The 18,149-nt window shown below is 42.7% G+C and overlaps 4 protein-coding genes across 7 annotated transcripts; 1 reads left to right on the forward strand and 3 right to left on the reverse strand.

Moving 5' to 3' along the window:
* Nucleotides 1-990: 990 nt before the first annotated feature.
* LOC117146946 lies at nucleotides 991-1,967 on the reverse strand. Its single transcript, XM_033313600.1, has one exon. It carries the CDS (start codon nucleotides 1,685-1,687, stop codon nucleotides 1,283-1,285), a length of 405 nt encoding a protein of 134 aa, XP_033169491.1. The 5' UTR covers nucleotides 1,688-1,967; the 3' UTR covers nucleotides 991-1,282.
* A 130-nt stretch (nucleotides 1,968-2,097) lies between these two features.
* LOC117146945 (protein singles bar) lies at nucleotides 2,098-3,047 on the forward strand. Of its 2 annotated transcripts, none has more exons than XM_033313597.1 (3): nucleotides 2,098-2,510; nucleotides 2,611-2,751; nucleotides 2,826-3,047. In XM_033313597.1, exons 1-3 carry the CDS (start codon nucleotides 2,195-2,197, stop codon nucleotides 2,954-2,956), a joined length of 588 nt encoding a protein of 195 aa, XP_033169488.1. In that variant the 5' UTR covers nucleotides 2,098-2,194; the 3' UTR covers nucleotides 2,957-3,047. The 2 variants fall into 2 exon arrangements, with proteins under 2 accessions (XP_033169488.1, XP_033169490.1); XM_033313599.1 differs by having other exon boundaries at nucleotides 2,098-2,506.
* On the reverse strand, nucleotides 2,933-6,750 carry LOC117146943 (anoctamin-10). The gene is made up of 8 exons (XM_033313593.1): nucleotides 6,230-6,750; nucleotides 6,019-6,167; nucleotides 5,839-5,945; nucleotides 5,013-5,283; nucleotides 4,730-4,942; nucleotides 3,441-4,411; nucleotides 3,205-3,381; nucleotides 2,933-3,142 (listed from the first exon to the last, which is right to left on the reverse strand). The coding sequence occupies exons 1-8, from the start codon at nucleotides 6,246-6,248 to the stop codon at nucleotides 3,109-3,111; spliced, it is 1,941 nt and encodes a 646-aa protein (XP_033169484.1). The 5' UTR covers nucleotides 6,249-6,750; the 3' UTR covers nucleotides 2,933-3,108.
* Nucleotides 6,751-7,083: 333 nt separating this feature from the next.
* Nucleotides 7,084-18,078, reverse strand: LOC117146944 (septin-2). 3 transcript variants are annotated; one of them, XM_033313595.1, is made up of 5 exons: nucleotides 17,856-18,078; nucleotides 16,958-17,267; nucleotides 9,123-9,582; nucleotides 8,315-8,717; nucleotides 7,084-8,229 (listed from the first exon to the last, which is right to left on the reverse strand). In XM_033313595.1, exons 2-5 carry the CDS (start codon nucleotides 17,115-17,117, stop codon nucleotides 7,969-7,971), a joined length of 1,284 nt encoding a protein of 427 aa, XP_033169486.1. In that variant the 5' UTR covers nucleotides 17,118-17,267; nucleotides 17,856-18,078; the 3' UTR covers nucleotides 7,084-7,968. The 3 variants fall into 3 exon arrangements, with proteins under 3 accessions (XP_033169486.1, XP_033169485.1, XP_033169487.1); XM_033313594.1 differs by having other exon boundaries at nucleotides 16,958-17,286; XM_033313596.1 differs by lacking the exons at nucleotides 16,958-17,267; nucleotides 17,856-18,078 and adding an exon at nucleotides 9,951-10,286.
* Nucleotides 18,079-18,149: the final 71 nt, after the last annotated feature.

An 18,149-nucleotide genomic window follows, 5' to 3' on the forward strand; every position in this document is an offset into this window, starting at 1 on the left:
ACAGCATTTCTGGGGCGTCATCGTTATAGCTACCTTTTATTCGAAACAACACTTAAAACAATTTTTAACTTAATAAATATAAAAAAATTGCATTACAATCAATTTTTACACATTCAAGAAGAATAATGCATAAATAAACGCTTGAATATATTAATTCTAAAGTAGTTGAATGTTTACAGAAAAATATTATTTTTTAAATATTTTTGAACTATAATTGTTGATTCTACAAATAACTCAAATACCTTTGTTTCTAATGCAATCTTAGGCTTTTAAAGTAAATATTTGTTCTCTTATTTGTAATCTTAGAATTATTGGTATTTTTTTTACAAAATTTGCCTTTTGCTTAGCCCTAATTTCTCGCAGTGTAGCCGCCCATTGACGCAAGCGACAGCGCACAACAATAGCGGTAGGAGCAACAATAACAACTGCCGGCAGCAACAATTACTTGTGATAACAGCCACATTATTTTATTGTCAAAAAGCATCCACCCCCGCACGAGCACCAGCCCCCCTCCCCCTACCTACCCATCCAATCCCACAAACATCTACATCCATATATATATATATATATATATCCCACCGATCGGGCTTAGCCATATAAATTGCCGTTGCGACTGATAAATTACACTAATCGCTGGCGGTGCCGACGTTTGAGCTTTGTTTGCATGCCGCCCCTGCCACGCCCCCTCCCCGGACACAACACGATCTTCTAGAGCGCCAGCCGATCGTCTAAAGAAATCGGAGAACAGAGTGGGCACAAAGAAAGCTCAGGGGCATAGAGATCGACGGGGAAAGTGAAAGTACATAAATATACTTGGCCGTAACTTTCCTGATTTATTAACCAATTTAGTTGCCAACTTTATTTGAGTTTAGATTATGCATGTTTTCTAGGATTTCCCCCAGCTTCATTATCTCATAACACACGATAATTATATTGAAATCTGAAATTTATCTATTTTAAATGTACTGTCAGTTTGACGAGATCTGGAAGCCTAACACGAATTTTTGAAAACTATTATTAAAATATATTAGTTCTGGGAACGTTTTAAAATGCTAAAGATAGGTTGCCATAATTACCATATAGAAACTAAAGGACTTTTGGTGTTCCAAAGGTCCGAACTGGAACGTTTTTATATTTTTATCTTGGAACTTATATCTCGAAAGCGAAAAAAGCAAAAGATTCTTGGATAAGTGTATAGGGAACTGCAAGCCAAACTTCGATGACCATCAACTACTATTCAATATATGCTTTGCAATTGGCTTCAATCCCGATCCTCGGCAGTCTAGAGCGACTCAATGCTGGACTTCTTGTTCTTGCTCATGCCAAAGTATCCCCACCAGGAGCGGCGCGACCTCGCCTCGTCGGCTGGAGCAGCACTGGTGGCCATCGAGGCGGTGGCGTTGCGCACAGCTCCTCGGGAGGCGGTCGCCAGAGGTTGCTCCGCATTATCCTCATTGCTGCTGACACTGGACTCGGGAGGAAGGGCAGCAGTGGTACTACGGCGACCGGCGGATTTGCCGGACTTAGCCGACTTCGCTGACTTGGCTGACTTTGCGGACTTGACGGTGTCCATGGAGACCTGGGTAACATTGGCCAGGCTGGGCAATGGGGTGACGCCTCCATCGCGGGTGCGACGCTGTCGGCGATCGCCTCCACCGAAGAGCTTACTCAGATACGGCATGCACATCCTGGAAGTGGGGCTTTGGATGCAGGATCAGTTGCGATCGCGTGATCTCGAAATTTGGAGATTTATGCTTAACGTTTTTTTTTGGAACGATTCGAATGAGTGACTAGAATTTGGATGTCATCGAAAATCAAACTGAACGTAGGATAGCAAACACTTGGGTAAATGGATCAAAGTGAAAGGCAAAAAGGCTGTTATCCAAGTTGTATCAATATGTGAACATACCTATCATATAATTTCAGAGAAAATATCGGGTATTTAAGGAAGAAGACACCTTCCGCATAGACAAATCCTCGCCCATTGTGAAAATTGCCCATGACTGTTCTAAATTTAGCTGAAGATTGGGGTGGATTTGTTGCCACGTCGCTGGAAATGCAAGGAAATGCACCACTTGGGGTCCATGTGTCTCGGTAGCTATTTATAGAACCTGGCTGGCTGGCACTACGACAACATACAACAAAGCGGAGTCGCTGCATCGCCGGATGATCGACGATCAGTTGCAATCACACCATGGCCTCGTTTGGAGTTCGGGGAATGGGCCAGCCGCTGGGCATCCGGATCTGCTGTTGTCGCGTCTGCACCTGCATCAATTTCGGGTTCGTTCTGTCGCGGATCGGTCTCCTGAAGCTGATGCAGCTGGGCCTGGCCATGCTCTGCGAGGGACTGCTCATCCGCTACGGCGTGCCATACGCCGATTCCATTGGCCAGGCGCTAACCAGCTTCCTGGCCACCACGGGCCACTGCTTCACCACCACTGGCATCCTGCTCCTGTGCTACGCCTTCTCCGACAAATCCTACAACCTCATCCGGCAGTCACTATTCGTAGGTAGACTTGGAGTTTTCCCAACAACATAGAACAATTTAAAATGAAGGATGCATTTTTAGTTTTTTCTGATCTAACGATATGGTGATTGCTCTCATTCCAGGAGACCTTGTTCAATGGCCTCGCCAGCTGCATGTACTTCAGCTCATCCAGTTACATGGGTTTCGCCTGCGTGGTGTGGCTGCATCCGCAGTTCCTGGTGCGACCCGGATTCTGGGCATATCCCGCCATGACGGCCTGCTATGTAAGTGCTATTGATTCCAATAAAAAATATGCCTATCTTTAACCAATAATCCCTCTTAAATCCTTAACTTTCAGTACATGGGCTATGCAGCGGGAATATTGCATGCCCTGGATGCCTACTTGGCGTTCCGGCACTTTCGAGGCGCACGCTAATCCCGGCCAGACAAAAGCAGTATCTTAAGTACTCTGTGGACATATTTATATGAGTTTTAGGTTTAAGGCACCTTACTTCCGTTGGTCTCGAACATTCGCGGTAAACGCGCTTAGTCGTATGTTTATAAATAATAACATTTAAAATGGACTGGTTTCATTAGCACCAAAAGGAGTGGAGTGGGAGATCCGGAGATCTTGTGGCCCATCAGGCCATCTTGTTGGCCTCCGCCTTGAATTTCCTGCAAGTACATAGTTCATTAGATGTTTTGTTGTTTCTCCATTGAATTCGTTTTACACCCACTTGAGTTGCTTAAGAGCCTGGCTGGTCTCGAAGTCCGCCTTTAGCAGTCCGATGCGCACCCAGCGCGGCCTCTCGTGGATAACCTTGTGGATGAGAAACTTCAGACCCAGCAGCAAGTGCTCGAAGATCACGAACGAAAGATCCGGCACCGATGGCAGCCAGTGAGAGAAGAAGTCCCTGATGGATTAAAAAAAGGATGAATAATAGGAAAAAAGTCAGAAAAGGCCAACACTCACTTGACATTCGGCTGGAGGAAGAGCAGACCGCAGTTGCTAAGCAGCGACATCACTGAGAGCAGCTCGAAGGCCAGCTGCCAGGCGCCGATGTTCTTGGCCCGCCTTGCGAATGGTCGCTTGAAGATGTTGCACAGCTTCCACATATCAATGTGCACCGCAAAGACGTTGTTCAGCAGAGCTCCAATGGCGGCAAACGGGGCAACGGCGGCAAACAGGACCACGAATCCAAACTGGATGCACACCTGCAGGTAGTCCTCGTACGTGGAATGATATTCATCTAGTCCGGACTCGTAGAACGATTGCTCGTAGCGCGGCAGATCACTGATGGATCGCAGCTTCTCCTCGGCCACCTCGCGATGACGGAACTCGGCGTACTTCTGGCGCAGCACCGCCAGCAGCGGTATTCCGATCTCCTGGGCGATGCACAGCAGCTGGAAGACCAGCAGTTGCATCATCAACTGGTACTTCAGCTGGCGCAGATCGTGCAGCACGAAGGCAATATAGAACTGCGAGAAGAAGTTATTCACGATCTCGAAGAGCATCAGCTTATTGACCCGATGACGATCGTACTGCGATCGAGTTCGGTGGTTCTCCAGGTTGGTGAGGAATGTGGCCAGCTTCTCGTATGCCCACGAAAAGATCGCAATCAGCACCGACTGCACGATAACCGGCACGTACAGCAGCCAGGAGTCTGGTCCGAAATCCGCCAGCACCTCGGCTTCGATCTGGAACTGGTAGAGGGCAAACCAGCCGGCGGCAACCACACAGCCCAGCACCACCGGATACGAGATGCAGTACATCTGCAGGTATGTGTACCGCATCGGGTAGTGGAGTGTCATCTTGCCGGTGATGGGGTCCGGTTTCAATTGGCCCGTATATGCGGATCGCGGCTTGTCCAGGCTGCTCATCTCGATGGTGCCCCATCGGTACGAGTAGCCGGCACACTTACGCTTCCACAACTCCAGGAAAATCTAGAAATATGGATATATGTTAATATAAAATCGATTGGAAAAGAATAATAATAAAATCTTTATGCCTTAAACTTTAGTTAACTGATGCTTGTGGCAATGATTAAGTGTATATATTTAAACTATTCGAACTTGAAAATTGGTAAAACTGCAAGATTAAAATACATACATGCTAGCTATTTTTACTATAGCACTTAAAAGTTTCCAACTTAAGAGCACTTAAGTGATGCTATACTTAGATTTATAAGCTGTAAAAGCAATTTATTTTTATTGTGCAAAGGTTTACTTTGTTTCGCATTGAAAACTAACAATTTAACTCACCGTGGTCCAAACAACGTAGAAACTGCAGACCAGCGAGATGTTCAGATCGAATACATATTGGAGTATACCGAAGAGGGAGGGAAAGATCAGGGCCTTCGTGTAGAACTCGATGAAGCCGAAATAAAGACCTATGCTGGAACCAAAGTAGTTCCGGATGTCCTCGATGGGCAGCTTGGTGCGTTTCAGGTTCCAGTTGAAGCGTTCGAGATACAGCTAGGTGTATAGATTGATGCATTGCATAACATTAAACAATTTATCCATGTATATAAATAGTATAACTTACGATATCGTGGAGGGGAAACATATCCTCAATGTACCCCTTTTGCACGTAGGACTTAATGCCGTCCTGGATTGCGTCCTTGATGAGAACAGGTATCTCGCAGTAGCGCAGGATCTGCTCCTTGCCCATACCGGGCAGTAGAAAGTCCGAGATGCAGCCGTGATTGAACTTCTGCATGCTGTGCGTGGTGGTCATCTTCTCCAGCTCGGCGGCATCGGCCAAACGGAGCAGGGTATCCACGCTGGCCGACAGGTAGAGATACTTTTCGGTTTTCCTGTACGAAATTTAATTGGATTAGTCGCCTGCCAATCTGGAGGAGTACTTAACCAAGCGCTTTCGTAAACAAATAGTTAAATCGATTTTCATTTCTAAACAAAGTGGAGATCAAAAGATCTGGTTTTTGTATTATGATATAAACAATGCACTTGTTGTTTGCTAATTTAAAATGATTTACTGATGTGTCCTAAATTCTAATTGTTTTTCATGGAAATTTTGCTATAAATTTATAGGAACAGCAACAGCAACATCTGTGAAGATTTTTAAACTATATTTTCTACATTTTCTCGTTGAATAATTTATGTAATTCACACAAGTTTTCTTTTAGATTATGTAAAATTATTTTTGTTTTTGCTAACAAGTTAATAATATAGGCTTTATATGCAAATTTGCAAATTATGTGCAAATTTATATTTTAATGCGTTACATAAATGATTTTCTATACTGTTTGGATTTATGGCTTAAACATTTAAATTTTCTAAGTAGTTTTCAAGCAAAAAACGTGTATGATTTGTGTATGTATCTTTATGTATCTAACTTAATCCCTGCTTACCCCACTATCTCCAGCGTGGTCTGGATGCCAAACTCCTGGATGATCTTCTCCACATCCTGGCAGTGTCTCAGCTTGGCCTTCTCCGTGAAGATGATGACGATGTGCGTCTGTTGTTGGCGATAGGAAGATCAATCGTAAATATACCATGCGGAGCACACCATGAAATGCAAAATAACTGACCTTGTCGAAGGGTTCCGTGTCTGCGCCCAATCCCTCCACCCCGTCGTTGGAATCCAAGGTCCGCTGGCGCTGCAGTGCCTCCAATTTCAGGCTACGCTGCCGGCGGAACAGCTGGTTCTCGATGATGTTCCGTGTGCGTGGTCCTGGACCTGGAGTTATTCGATTTTAATGGATCTGTGGCATCAAGTGCCAGCTCACTGGGTGCACTTACTCTTGGCATCTTCGGACATCGTTTACGGGTGACGACGAGTGGCGTCGCTGAACTAATAACAAAATATAACAATCACATCCACATCCGAATATGATATTGCAGAATTCTCTCTTTCAGTTCAGTTCAGTTGCGTTTATTTTGTTTTTGCTTTTCTTCTCCGCTCGCATGAGTAAGTGCTTGCTATCCCGCTCGCTCTTGCGCTGTGCGTGTGTGTGCTAATTGCGTGTATGAGTGTATCTTGGCCCGCGCCAATGCCAAAATACTGAATTTTTAATAATAATGCCAAAATATTCAGTTCTTGCCGGTTCAAATCCAATTGTTTTTGTTGCTGTCCCAGCTGCGTGGCGCGTGACGTCATCGCTGCCATGTTATCGAATCGATTCGCCTCTCTGCCACAACGACAGCAACAGCTACAAAAATAAAACATTTATGTCACAATTAATTTGGTTTTAATTTGTTTAAATTAACTAGAATCTCCTCTTCTTTCCCGCCCTTCGGCATTGCAACAAATCAAGCACTTATCGATAACCGTGTGCACCTCTGCCAGTGATGCGCAACTGTTGCACTCTCTGACTGGCAGTCACGGCAAGCAGTTGGCAAGCAGTGAAAAATAAGCGGTTCAAAGCAGAATAAACGGGCTGTTTTCAAAATTGAAAATCAGAGACTGTTAAATTAGTTGGAAGGTATTAATGTTGAAACATCTCTTTAAGTTGGTTTTCATTAATGTACTAAATACTAAATAAATACTAAATAGATCTGAAAATTAACAAGCGTTCTCCAAGGCCATGTCGTTTGTAAATGCACCACTTAAATTGTTTTTATCTTTATTTGAAATCGATTTTTAGCAATCGCTATGTTTATATATAATTTTTCGACTATAATTTCATTTAAATATTATGGTTGTTGCGTGAAGGCTTAATCGATATAATTTAAAATAAATTCATTAACAATTCGTTTCAACAAAATAGGTTTTGTTCATAGATACATATATCTGATAATACGTAATTAGCATAAATAATTGGAACTTGCTGAAAGTCGATTCATGGAAATTCAGTGCCAGAACCTCCAGCGGTTTGTCCTATATCATCCGATCTGATATATTCTTACAATATAAATGGTATAAGTTCTTTACACATAATTAAAGCAAACTTGCTTATAACTCGCCTCTTCTCAAGTTTTGCTCTTTAAAACCAAAACAAAAGGAAATCAAATATATCAAAATTATACTCGTACAATAAATTAAAACATTTTTGGGATCTGTCTATGTCTTTCTGTTTATCGTTATCGGTACTTCTATGTGCCTCTGTGGTTTCTTGATCTTTTCCATTAACAATTTACTTGCGTTAAGTTTTTGAAACTCCCTAAACTTTGGTATAATATCGTAATCGTGTTGATCAATATCTAATGTCTCAAGATAGACGTGTTCTATTAAATCGTTAGTTCTTAACGAAATCGTTACTTTAGCTACAAAATTGAAAAAGGCTGTGTGATGTCTGAAGTTTTTGGTTCGTCGGATTCTTTGTGCTTTTGGGGGAGTCGTTGTCTTAATCATTTTTCTTTTTGTTTGGATTTAATTGGGTGTTTTTGTTTTTGTTTTTAAAAAGTCTGTGCTAGCTTATAAACAAAGTCGATTTGGTTGCAGCTGCTCCAGGATTTCTCTGGGTCACCATATAAGTCCTATATAGTAGGTAGATGCATATATGGCGGTGCAAAATTGAACACGTTCCCATTGCCGTTCCCTAGACGTCGATCACGCTGTCATTCTTCTTCATCTCCATGAGATGGGTCTGCTTGAGCTTCTCCTGCATCTGGGTGAGCATGTCCTGCATCCTCCGTATCTCCTCGTCCTTCTGCAGGAGCAGCCTGTCCGTCTCCGAGATGGCCGCGTCGAATCCGTTGGTCGAGCTAATCGAGTCCCGCTTCAACTTGCCGCGCTCACGCAGCGCGTGCTGCGAAATCTGCGAGATGCACTGCGCCCGGAAGTTCTCGTAGTGCACGTCCTGAAACATTTCCAAAGTATATGTATTAGTAATGCTCAAAGATAAGGCGGAATTTCTTTCGCTCTAAAACAATAGTATCACCCACCTGCGTGGTGTCCTTGAGGTCCTGCATGTGCGTCGAAATCAAGAAGGTGCGCAGCTTGATGAAGTCGCTGTGCTCCGGGTCCTCCACGTTCACCACGCCCCACGGATACTGGCGCCCCCGGACCTTCTTGCCGGCCACCTCCAGAATGGTGTTGCTGCCGACGACGGCGAACGGAATGGAGGCCTTTAGCTCGCGGTCCTGCTGCTTGAAGTCGTCGTCCTCGTCGGAGTCGCACTCGGGGAACTGATACAGCTGGATGTGGTTGTCCTCCAGGTCTTGCAGGATGCGCTCCTTCAGCTTGCGCACCTCCTGCTTGTTCAGGCAGTCGGCCTTGCCGATCACCAGCACGATGTTCACCTTGCGGTGCAGCCGCCGGATCAAGTCGAGGTCCATCTGTCGCAGGCTGAAAAAAGGATTGAAGTTAACATCACTACATTCCATATTTATAATATCCAAAATATCTTAAATACGTAATCACTAATAACTAACACAAGAGCGCATAAAAAATACTGATACAACAAATTTGTCATAAAACATTCCACGATAATCAAGAGTCGTAAATAATATACGTAATATAATATTTGTTACGCATGAAAAATTGCTCAAAGTGGATTTCGGTTTATCGTGGCATTAAGTATACAAAAAAATAAATAAATAAAACAACATGTTACTGAAATGCTAATGTTAAAACTCTATATATAATAAAATTGTAAGCATTTCTTCGAGCCTGATGTAATCCATATTTTATATCTTTTAGCATAACTAAAAAATGATTTATTATTATTATGATTATTATTTAGTATCCTACCTGTGGCCCCATGGCGGCACAAAATAGAGGCAGCAGTGCACCCGATTGTCCTGGATGTTGCGGCGATTCAGGCCGCTCTCGTCGGTGAAGTACTGGCGGAACTGCTCGTCGATGTACTGGGTGCAGACGCGCCAGCTGTCCTCGCAGTTGATGGCATCCCCGAATCCCGGGGTGTCCACCACCGTCAGCCGGAGCCGGACGCCCCGCTCCTCGATGTCCATCGTCTTCTTCTCCACCTTTGTCGTCTTCTCGATGCGCTCCTCCACATTGGGCATCTGCCGATTCTTGTAGAGATCGCCCAGGAAGAGGCTGTTGATCAGCGTGGACTTGCCCAGTCCGGACTCGCCGACCACCATGAGGGTGAACTCGAAGCCGCGCTTCACCGACTTCCGGTGCACTTGCTCTGGAAGCGTGGCAAAGCCTATGTAATCACGATCCTTGTCGAACGAGGGCGTTTTAGCTGTAAGAAAATATGAGTTGAGGAGTTTGATATAGTAAAAGGTTTCAAGGATTAAAATACTATGATTAAATGACTTGAAAAAAACGGAAAATATATCAGATGGTGTGGATGCATCTTTAAATCAAGCGAAGTGCTCCTTCCCCGATTTATTCTTCGAGTGTTTAATGAGGAATGAGAACTCAAAACGGGCTAATCGCCTGAAGGACCTTGCACTTGGTTCTTGAATCTCGGCTCTCGAGCGACTTCATCGCCGTCTCATTAGGCAAATGAATTGCTGGAAATGACTGTCGAGTGAAGGGGTGACAACTTTTGCGATGCGGTGGGAGAAAGCCCATGCATTCCATCTGTGCCCCTTGGATGCTCCTTACACATGTTCCTGCTGCTGGTGTGTGTCCTGGTCCTTTGGTCCTCGTAACTCCCTCCGCCTCCTGCCGCCCGTGCCGCCCTTTCCCGCCGACTTTCGTGTGTATACGGAACGCCTACTTAAAACGTAATTGGCCCAAAAGGCTTCGCCACTTTTTCTGCCTTCCGGGTTTTCACTTTATGTTCCTGCTTATCAGCAAATTTGCCACATATTTGGATTTGTTTATTATTTTTGGTTTGATATTCGATCGTAGTGAGAGTCAGTAGTTGTTTGTTGTTTGGTCGTTGAAAAAATAAATCCCCGAGTTTGATGAACACTTTATTGTATTGTGGTGGAGCTGCAACTGGCGAGCGAACTGCCCTAAAACCGTCCAAATGTAATGGTCTCTCGCACACTCTCTCTCTCTCTTGCTCGCTCTCCTTAGCGCCCTTCTGCCACACGCCCTCAACCTCCGCCCACTATCCTGTTCCAAGGATGTTACGTTAAGTGGCAACACCGAAGTGCAACTTTCACCCGTACTATCACCCCCATCTAGTCGCGTTCTCTCCGCGCGTGCGCTCAAGGACCTGGCCCAAACTAACGGAAGCCCGGAAAAAAAGTGGGCCAGATGTTACGGTGCCTTTTGGTCGAAAAAGAAGGAATAACGGTCGCTCAGCGGGGCTGCCAGATAGTTGCGAAATATGATTTATCCTATGAAATTCAAAAACTTTAGCCTAGCTCACACAAATAAATGATATAAAAAGATAACTTAATGTAAATAAAGACCTTTCAAATTAAAATATAAGTTAATGTGACACATTTTAATTTGAAAATTCTCGTCGAATTCCTTTTTTTAATTGCAATGCCCCAGTCAGAGTTTCCTCTTCGCGCAGCTCAGGTTTCTTGCATTTGTTTACAAACCGTTTTGTATTCGCACCCCGTGACAGTCTGCGTTCGTCCCCTTCCACGCTTCCTGCGATATGGTAGCACTGGTTGAGGGCCCACCCCCGCGGATCGGTAAAGCACTCATCCCCTGATTTCCCAAGTTACAGTGCTCCTGAGTTCCTAAGGGTGTCACTCAGCGGGGAGACAGTCAGTGCATTGTTCCCGCTCACGTTTCGCATTAAATCGAGTTTGAAAAGCGCTCAGCTGGCAAGGCCAAGGGATATGGAATAAGGACTCTGCTGCAGGGTGACACAGTGCAACTCGAGTACAAGCCCTCATCCTGAAGAGCTCAATTCTTAAATGGCACTGGTCAAAGGAAGTGTGGATTCAGTTTTCAGTTCTGGCAGCTAAGATTAACTAACTAAAGAGACTATAGTTGTTACCATAAAGAAAGTATCTTATAAAATTGTAGATTAAAAATTAAAAAAAAAATTAGTTGAAATTCAGAAAATATATGGTCCGTAAGATTGCAATGCTTATATATTAAATATTTATATATTAAATAAAAGTTTGGAATATATTTGCCTAATTTATGTGCATAAGTGTTACTCAAAACATAGATGTAATGCACCCTCGGCACGCTACCAAATCGGGGTATATCAGTTGGAAAAGACCTCTTTTTAACCCGCCCCACAAAACTCATCGCATGATCATCGCTGTATGTCTCGAAATATTTTGTGTAAACTTTGTTCAATTGTTGCGAATCGCGTGCAAACATTGGACGGACTAAGATATTTGTTTGGGTCTTAGGGCCCAGATACAGTTATCTCCTCAGATATCTTTATATCTTTTGCATATCTCCATCTGTCGGATAAATGTGCGAAATCGTACCGAGACCGCAAGGAAGGCTAATGAGCTCAATGACTTGGCCCGGCTGAAAGATTGGCTTGTGTAAACAAGAAGCGGCTGGGCAAGGGGGATTCTAAAGGCTGAGAGAAGTCAAATGCACTGAGCGAAATGCTTGAATTTAATTGAATTCCATATAAAGGAAACAAATGGCTGGCTCTTGAGTTTTATTAGAATGTTTGGCAAAATGTTTGATGTATAATAAAAAAAATAATAATATACCTAGAGTAATAATAGTTTTTACACATGAGAAGTGTAAAATGCAAGCCAAATTGAGGAAAGTAGAGTTCTTTCAACTTTTGGCTCTTCTCCTTCACCTGCTTTATCTTTTCCATCATCAGTCGAGATGTGAAAACGCCCACAGACAGCACCCACTACACGTATGTGTAATACCCCCACCCGCAGCCTTCTCCATTTCCCATTTTCCTTTATCCATTTTCCAGACCCACCCACACACTCGTCTTCCGACAAAATCTGAGCTCTCAATTCCGTAAATCTGATAGCTGCCCCCTCTGTCCAATATTTCTTACTGTGCCCGAAGATCCCGATCCCGATCCCAATCCCTATCGCCGCCGCTTATTGTCGTTTGTTTATCCCAAAGAGCTTTTCTGTGGGCGTTGCAGTTTTCATCTTTCCCCGCCCACTTTCCCCCCGCGTTCAGCCCCACTTCGATGTGGTTCATTGACTAGACTTGTCGCTGTCATTATTGCTGGGTCGTCTGTCGCCTAAAGTTCTACACTAAAAAAAAAAAAAAAAAAAAAATAAAAAATAAAAAAAAAAATTAAAAAAAAAATAAAAACAAAGACATCTCTGCAGAGTTCCCTTCCATTCCGTTGTTAACCCGAGAGTCAGTTGCAATGCCCATGGGAATTATTAGATAGGTTGTTGGGTGTCAAACACTTGAGCATTTCAACTTTTGATCGAAATCGGCTGGCAAATGGGCCTGGGAAATGATTTTCCCTATTTTCCACTCGACACACACACGATCTCGATCGGCATTATGACAGACCATTTAACACTTGGCGACACATCAATTTCAATCTCGGTCGCTCATTTATTCTACACCCCCCCCCTTCACCCGTCTCGATTTCATTTCAATTAAGTTCAATTCGAGTTATGCTGCAAAATGCAGCTCATTTTTTGTAGGTTCTTAAGTGCGCTTTATACCCTATACCAAAAAAGGATTATGCACTTTTTAGGGGGGTTCTCAACTCAAATTGTTACAATTGAAAAGATATACGAATAATGTATATATACGGATATATATCACTACAATATAATATAGACTGGAATGTATAATAGAGTATTGGCGCATTCGGTGCCCTGAGTAGCGCTGCAATCTTGTTATATTTTCTTGGAGCCCTACGCATCTTGTTCCTCCTCTTTCTGGAGTTCGAGTGGCTCGTTGAACGCACGAGTGCCCAGACGGAGAAATGGGAAACTGGAGGCGGGGACTTGGGGGACCTGGGGGACTTTGGGGTCTTTGGGGGCTTGGAGTGACTCTCGCTCGATGCAGCCATCGAACGTGCATCGGCATTGGATTTCTTCGCCGCTCACTTTTCAGCCATTTCCACAGACCAGAATCACAGGCATTTGGTTGGGCAAACAAAGGCAAGCGGACAGGAGCCATAGTGGAAGTGGTTCCAATATGACCAATATCTATACAAAGATTCTTACCTAATCAAAGATATCTTACACATTCGTTAGGATATTTAAAAAGCACTGATTTTGTTATAGGGAATAAATACTTTCAGCCCATTTTAGAGCATCTAATGTATATAATGGATATTCTTCCCCAGCCTATCAAATCCCAGTTTCGTCTTGGCCAGGCTCCACTGTACGCCTGTCCACACATCCAAGGGCATTCGTTGGTGCCGTGTTGCACTGTTCCATAAATAGCTGCATCTCTGCTCTTGACACGCTGAAAACTTTTGAAAACAATTGACGGCATTTGAAGTAGCTGGCCAGGTTTGCCGCCTCCCATTCCCCAACCACTTCCCCACCCCAGGCAGCTTTTCACCGGGAATCTTCAAGGGAATTTCTCGCATCCAGAGAAGCATTTTCCATTCGTTACGATTTCGAACTTCTTCGGTTTCCACACACAGAAAATTGTTTATCTTCGAATCCGATCCAAAATGCACAAAATAGCCATACAAATTCTTATCTTTACTTGGGTAAATGAGAATCAATAGGGAATCAAAAGTATTAACAATTCAGATTTCAACACAGAATACATCCATCTGTTTTTGATCGTTTAATCGATCAGATTTCAAAAATCTGTAAATTTAGCTTCAGACGGCTTGCATTTGATTAGACAGACTAAACAAGATGTTTTAAATAACTATGTATGTATATATGTATCTGAAGAGCTATTAGTTCAACCGCAATTGTTGTCAGTGGAACATCGATGTCAGTCTGAAACTTTGATCTCTGAAATGGATCTGTCCCGCCTTTGACATCCCACCACTTCTATGCTGATATGTAGGTCCGATTCCGCCCAAATGCACCCTGTCTTGATTTACGCATTCTATTAATAGTACATGCATAGCCGAAAACATCAGAATATGTGCCATTGCAGCACATAACCCCTTTTCAGAGAATGGGGAATTTGACAGCTTTATGCACTGATTTCCCTAATTGCCATGAAAATTCCACTCCCACTGTGCACTGCGCACAGACGAGGGCAGAACAGTAGAGTCGGTATTGCTGAGAAGTAAGTAGTACTTACAAATTTCAGTGCATATAAAAGATAATTCAAAATATTTATATATTAATTTTAGTTCGTAGACAGCTAGATTTACTCATTCGTGGTGCTTCTTTCTTGACCGCTGCTGTACAACTGCACAAACGCCCCCGCATCAAGCGAACAATAGTGAGAAAACATATAGTAGAACATATAGCAAACATCGGGCAAAGGGAACGACAACCACAATTGCGGTAGATATGTATGTATGTATGTACATAGATGTTTATTCATTTGCCATAACAATGAAGTTGGCTCCTAATGAGTTTTTAAACGCTAGGCTGCGGCATTTTTAATTGGAACCAACAAACGAAAGCCTTCCATAACAAAAATTGGAACTGCAACTTGGAAAACTTGGAATGCGAAAGGAAGGCAGCATGGAAATAGCAAATGGAACTGGAAATGGATGACTAAACTTAGACAATCGATGAGCGTGATTTTTCCCAATGCAACTAATTGAACCTCCATTTGGGGAGAGTTGCTGCTAGTAAGTACAGTGAACACAAGTTGAACGACTTAGGCTGAACGAGTGTGTATAAAAAAAAAAAACATGGTTTTCACATTACACTTGTTTGATTGAATCCATTGTATATATAAAAAAAATGCCCATAGAAATGTATAATTCGCTAGCTAACACTGCAAAATCAACTAAAAAAAAAAAAAACTCTAGTTGGGGTGAGCTCAGTGCAATATTTATAAATAATGTGTTTATATGTGTTTATCTTATCACGTCTGATTCTGGGGGTATGACTGTATGTAAACATGTATTTGCCAATGACTATGCTGGCTGTATGAAGTGAGAAAAGCTATTGCTCAACAAATTGTGAATCGACTAATAATGCTCATAACAATATCACACTCCATAGGATCAGGCTGGGAATAAAAAGGAGGATGATGAATATATTCCAAATGAATTCAAAAGCTATTAACAAATCGTACTGAGTCATAAATGCCTAAAAACATAACTGATTAATAATGCTGATTAAATTCATAGAGTAAATATCTGAGATGAAAGTATAGTAGGTATGATATCATCTTGGGATCAATGTAACCTTTTACTTTAAGGCATTTAATAGACATTAAATATAATTAAAAAACCCATAACTAACTTCGTTTTCTTGCCGTGTAGCTAAGTAAACATAGATTCCAATGGGTCGTTCGGCCAAGTTAGGAGGGCCGTAGCCCGATATCGGCGACACAAATGCTCATCGGCCACTAACGACGACATGTCAACCAGGAGAACCGTTAGCTGCGGTCACGTTGCCCACCGAAGTAACCAAGTTACCAAGTTAAGGCCAATGCCAAGTGGCCAAGACCGAAAGGCCCAAGACCGATCTGCAATTGGGATTGTGCTGGGTGGTTTTGGGTGCGGCCTGCTGCACAAGCTGCGAAGTAGGAACAAAATAGAAAACATGGGGCAAAAAAAAAAAATAATAATAAAAACAAAGTCTACGCCTACCAAAAACGGCAGTCGCAACCAACAAGCCACTCAGTCCAAACTCCCCAGTCGAAAAGCCAAGAAAAAGTTGATGAAAAAAAATTCAAGGCGAAAGCGAAGCCAAAACAAAGTGAAGTGGGCAAAAAAGGAAAGGAAGCCGCCGCCGCCGTCGACTTTCCTCCAAAACCGAAACCAAAACCATCGGAAAATACAAGCAGTATGTACATACGTACATATATATGTACATATGTATGTACATACATATTTCTTGTCGGCGGAAAAGCAGCGGAGTGGGCCACGTAATGGGGTAGCCTATCGAGATCCCATATTCCAGATCCCAGTTACCAGATACCGAATGCCAAATACCAGATAAGATCGATCCAGCCAAAGGCAATTGGCCCGTGGAAAATAGGGAACCCAAATGCACTGCAAGCTAAGGTGTTTAGTTGTGCGTAAATGTTAATATTATAATATTGCCAACATTCTTTAAACTAATATGTCATTCGGTTAACTGGGCCTATAGCTAATCAAACGTTTATCTTTAAAGGTCGTTTTCGGTATCAACTTGGTATGATATCTTGAGCCATGGTATGTGGGATTCACTTAGCTATGCATCATAGATATTACTTACTAAGAAATGAATTAATATTAAATGAAAAAAATTTAATAAATCCTTATAAAAACTGCACCGAGCGAAAATGGTAATCTGTTTTATCTAGCGTTGATTTCGAAAATCTCACAAACATTATATCATTTCATCACATTCATATTTCCAGGAATTGAAATATATGAATTATATGCGCGCCAAAAATAAAACTTTTGAAGTAGAAATACATTTTTGAATATTGTCTTTTTTGAAGTAACATTATGAGAATATCAGAGTATTCCAGGAATTTGTTTTACGCATCAAAAGTAAGAAGTGCCAATACCAATAGAATGCAATACAATATAACGGCTAACCCCTTTGTGAACTGCTTAATCAACCCCTTTGATGTTTTCATCAGGTTTTTGTTTTTTTTTTAACAATTTGCTTGCACCCTGGAAAAAGGCATTTACTTACGTTTGGGGTAAATGGGTGGTCGGCATTTAACCGCCTCAATGCCACTGCTGCTGTTGCCGTTCATGGTGCTTATAACGCTGGCCACGCCCCCCGCCACTGTAGCGCCCATCGAGGGCGGCTGGCTGAGGGGGAGTGGCGGGGGCGGCGGCTGGTGCTTCATGGACGCCGAGGGGGGCACATTGCCGCTGCCGAAGAGGCGACGCTGCGGTAGAAACGCCGTTTTGCTGCCTGTGTTGCAAGCTGCAGGTTGCACAATCCGGTGTTGTTTGATGTTTTTGTTGATACTGCTGCACGTTGCCAGCTGCTAGTGCTGCCACATTAAATTGACACTAAAGTTAATATAAAATGGGCAACTAAATTATAAGAAATATAAGTACTGAAGTATATAAGTACTGTAAGTATTTTTATTATTACTTAATTGGGAAGCTATCAATCAATCACTTTAATTACTGTTTCATATTTTTGTTTATTTTGTTCTATATATTTTGGAACATCACATTTCGTTTACGTGCAAGTTTGTTGTTTACTAAGGGTTAAGCTTAACAGTAACTTACGCACACACATGCTTATCTAGTGCTTATCTCACTCGATGAGGTGCGAGCGGGAGGGAGGGAGGTAGGCAGGCAGGCAGGCAGGCAGGGTGGGCAGTGCGAAAGAGAGCTACTAACTGCAATATTGACTTTTTAGGGTTTCTGCACACACATATGCATAATATCAAATGCATTTGCGATTGAAAACTGCATAGTCAATGGGTGGAAAACTAACGGTGCAGCTGCTTCACCTTGACCTACACGACCACAAATAACAGTGGGATGCACAATACACACACACACACACACACTGCTAAATTACCGCTCTCACACACACGAAAAATAATAATAAAAAAAGGCTCACGCACTTTGTTATTAACTATTTCCGTTGTTTGGGTTTCCTCTTTGTTTTTTTTTTGGCAAAACTGTATGAAATTTCACCGAAAAAAAATTGTCGCGAGAAATATTCCAAATTGCAAAGGGATATTATTTACAATAACAAATATTGTTTTCCGAGCGGAGTTTTCAAACATACACTTTCCGCGCGCTTCTACTGATGCTTCTTCATCGCCGTCGCGTCGAGATCTGATTGCAATTTAGCTCTGCTCTGCTTTTCCATTTCCAAAAACATTCGAACCGAAAATACCAGCAAAAATACCAAA

The sequence above is a fragment of the Drosophila mauritiana genome, chromosome X (genome assembly GCF_004382145.1).
Source record: "Drosophila mauritiana strain mau12 chromosome X, ASM438214v1, whole genome shotgun sequence".
Taxonomy (NCBI): Eukaryota; Metazoa; Arthropoda; class Insecta; order Diptera; family Drosophilidae; genus Drosophila; species Drosophila mauritiana.

Coding starts and splice junctions, on each gene's coding strand:
- LOC117146946 (XM_033313600.1), bottom strand. CDS start 1,687: ATGTGCATGCCGTATCTGAGTAAGCTCTTCGGTGGAGGCGATCGCCGA.
- LOC117146945 (XM_033313597.1), top strand. CDS start 2,195: ATGGCCTCGTTTGGAGTTCGGGGAATGGGCCAGCCGCTGGGCATCCGG. Junction 2,511..2,610: donor CCGGCAGTCACTATTCGTAG/GTAGACTTGGAG, acceptor CTCTCATTCCAG/GAGACCTTGTTCAATGGCCT. Junction 2,752..2,825: donor CCGCCATGACGGCCTGCTAT/GTAAGTGCTATT, acceptor CTTAACTTTCAG/TACATGGGCTATGCAGCGGG.
- LOC117146943 (XM_033313593.1), bottom strand. Junction 5,284..5,838: donor ACCACGCTGGAGATAGTGGG/GTAAGCAGGGAT, acceptor AATTTCGTACAG/GAAAACCGAAAAGTATCTCT. Junction 3,143..3,204: donor CAGGCTCTTAAGCAACTCAA/GTGGGTGTAAAA, acceptor ATGTACTTGCAG/GAAATTCAAGGCGGAGGCCA.
- LOC117146944 (XM_033313595.1), bottom strand. CDS start 17,117: ATGAAGCACCAGCCGCCGCCCCCGCCACTCCCCCTCAGCCAGCCGCCC. Junction 9,583..16,957: donor ACCACCCATTTACCCCAAAC/GTAAGTAAATGC, acceptor ATTTTCTTACAG/CTAAAACGCCCTCGTTCGAC. Junction 8,718..9,122: donor GTGCCGCCATGGGGCCACAG/GTAGGATACTAA, acceptor TCCTTTTTTCAG/CCTGCGACAGATGGACCTCG.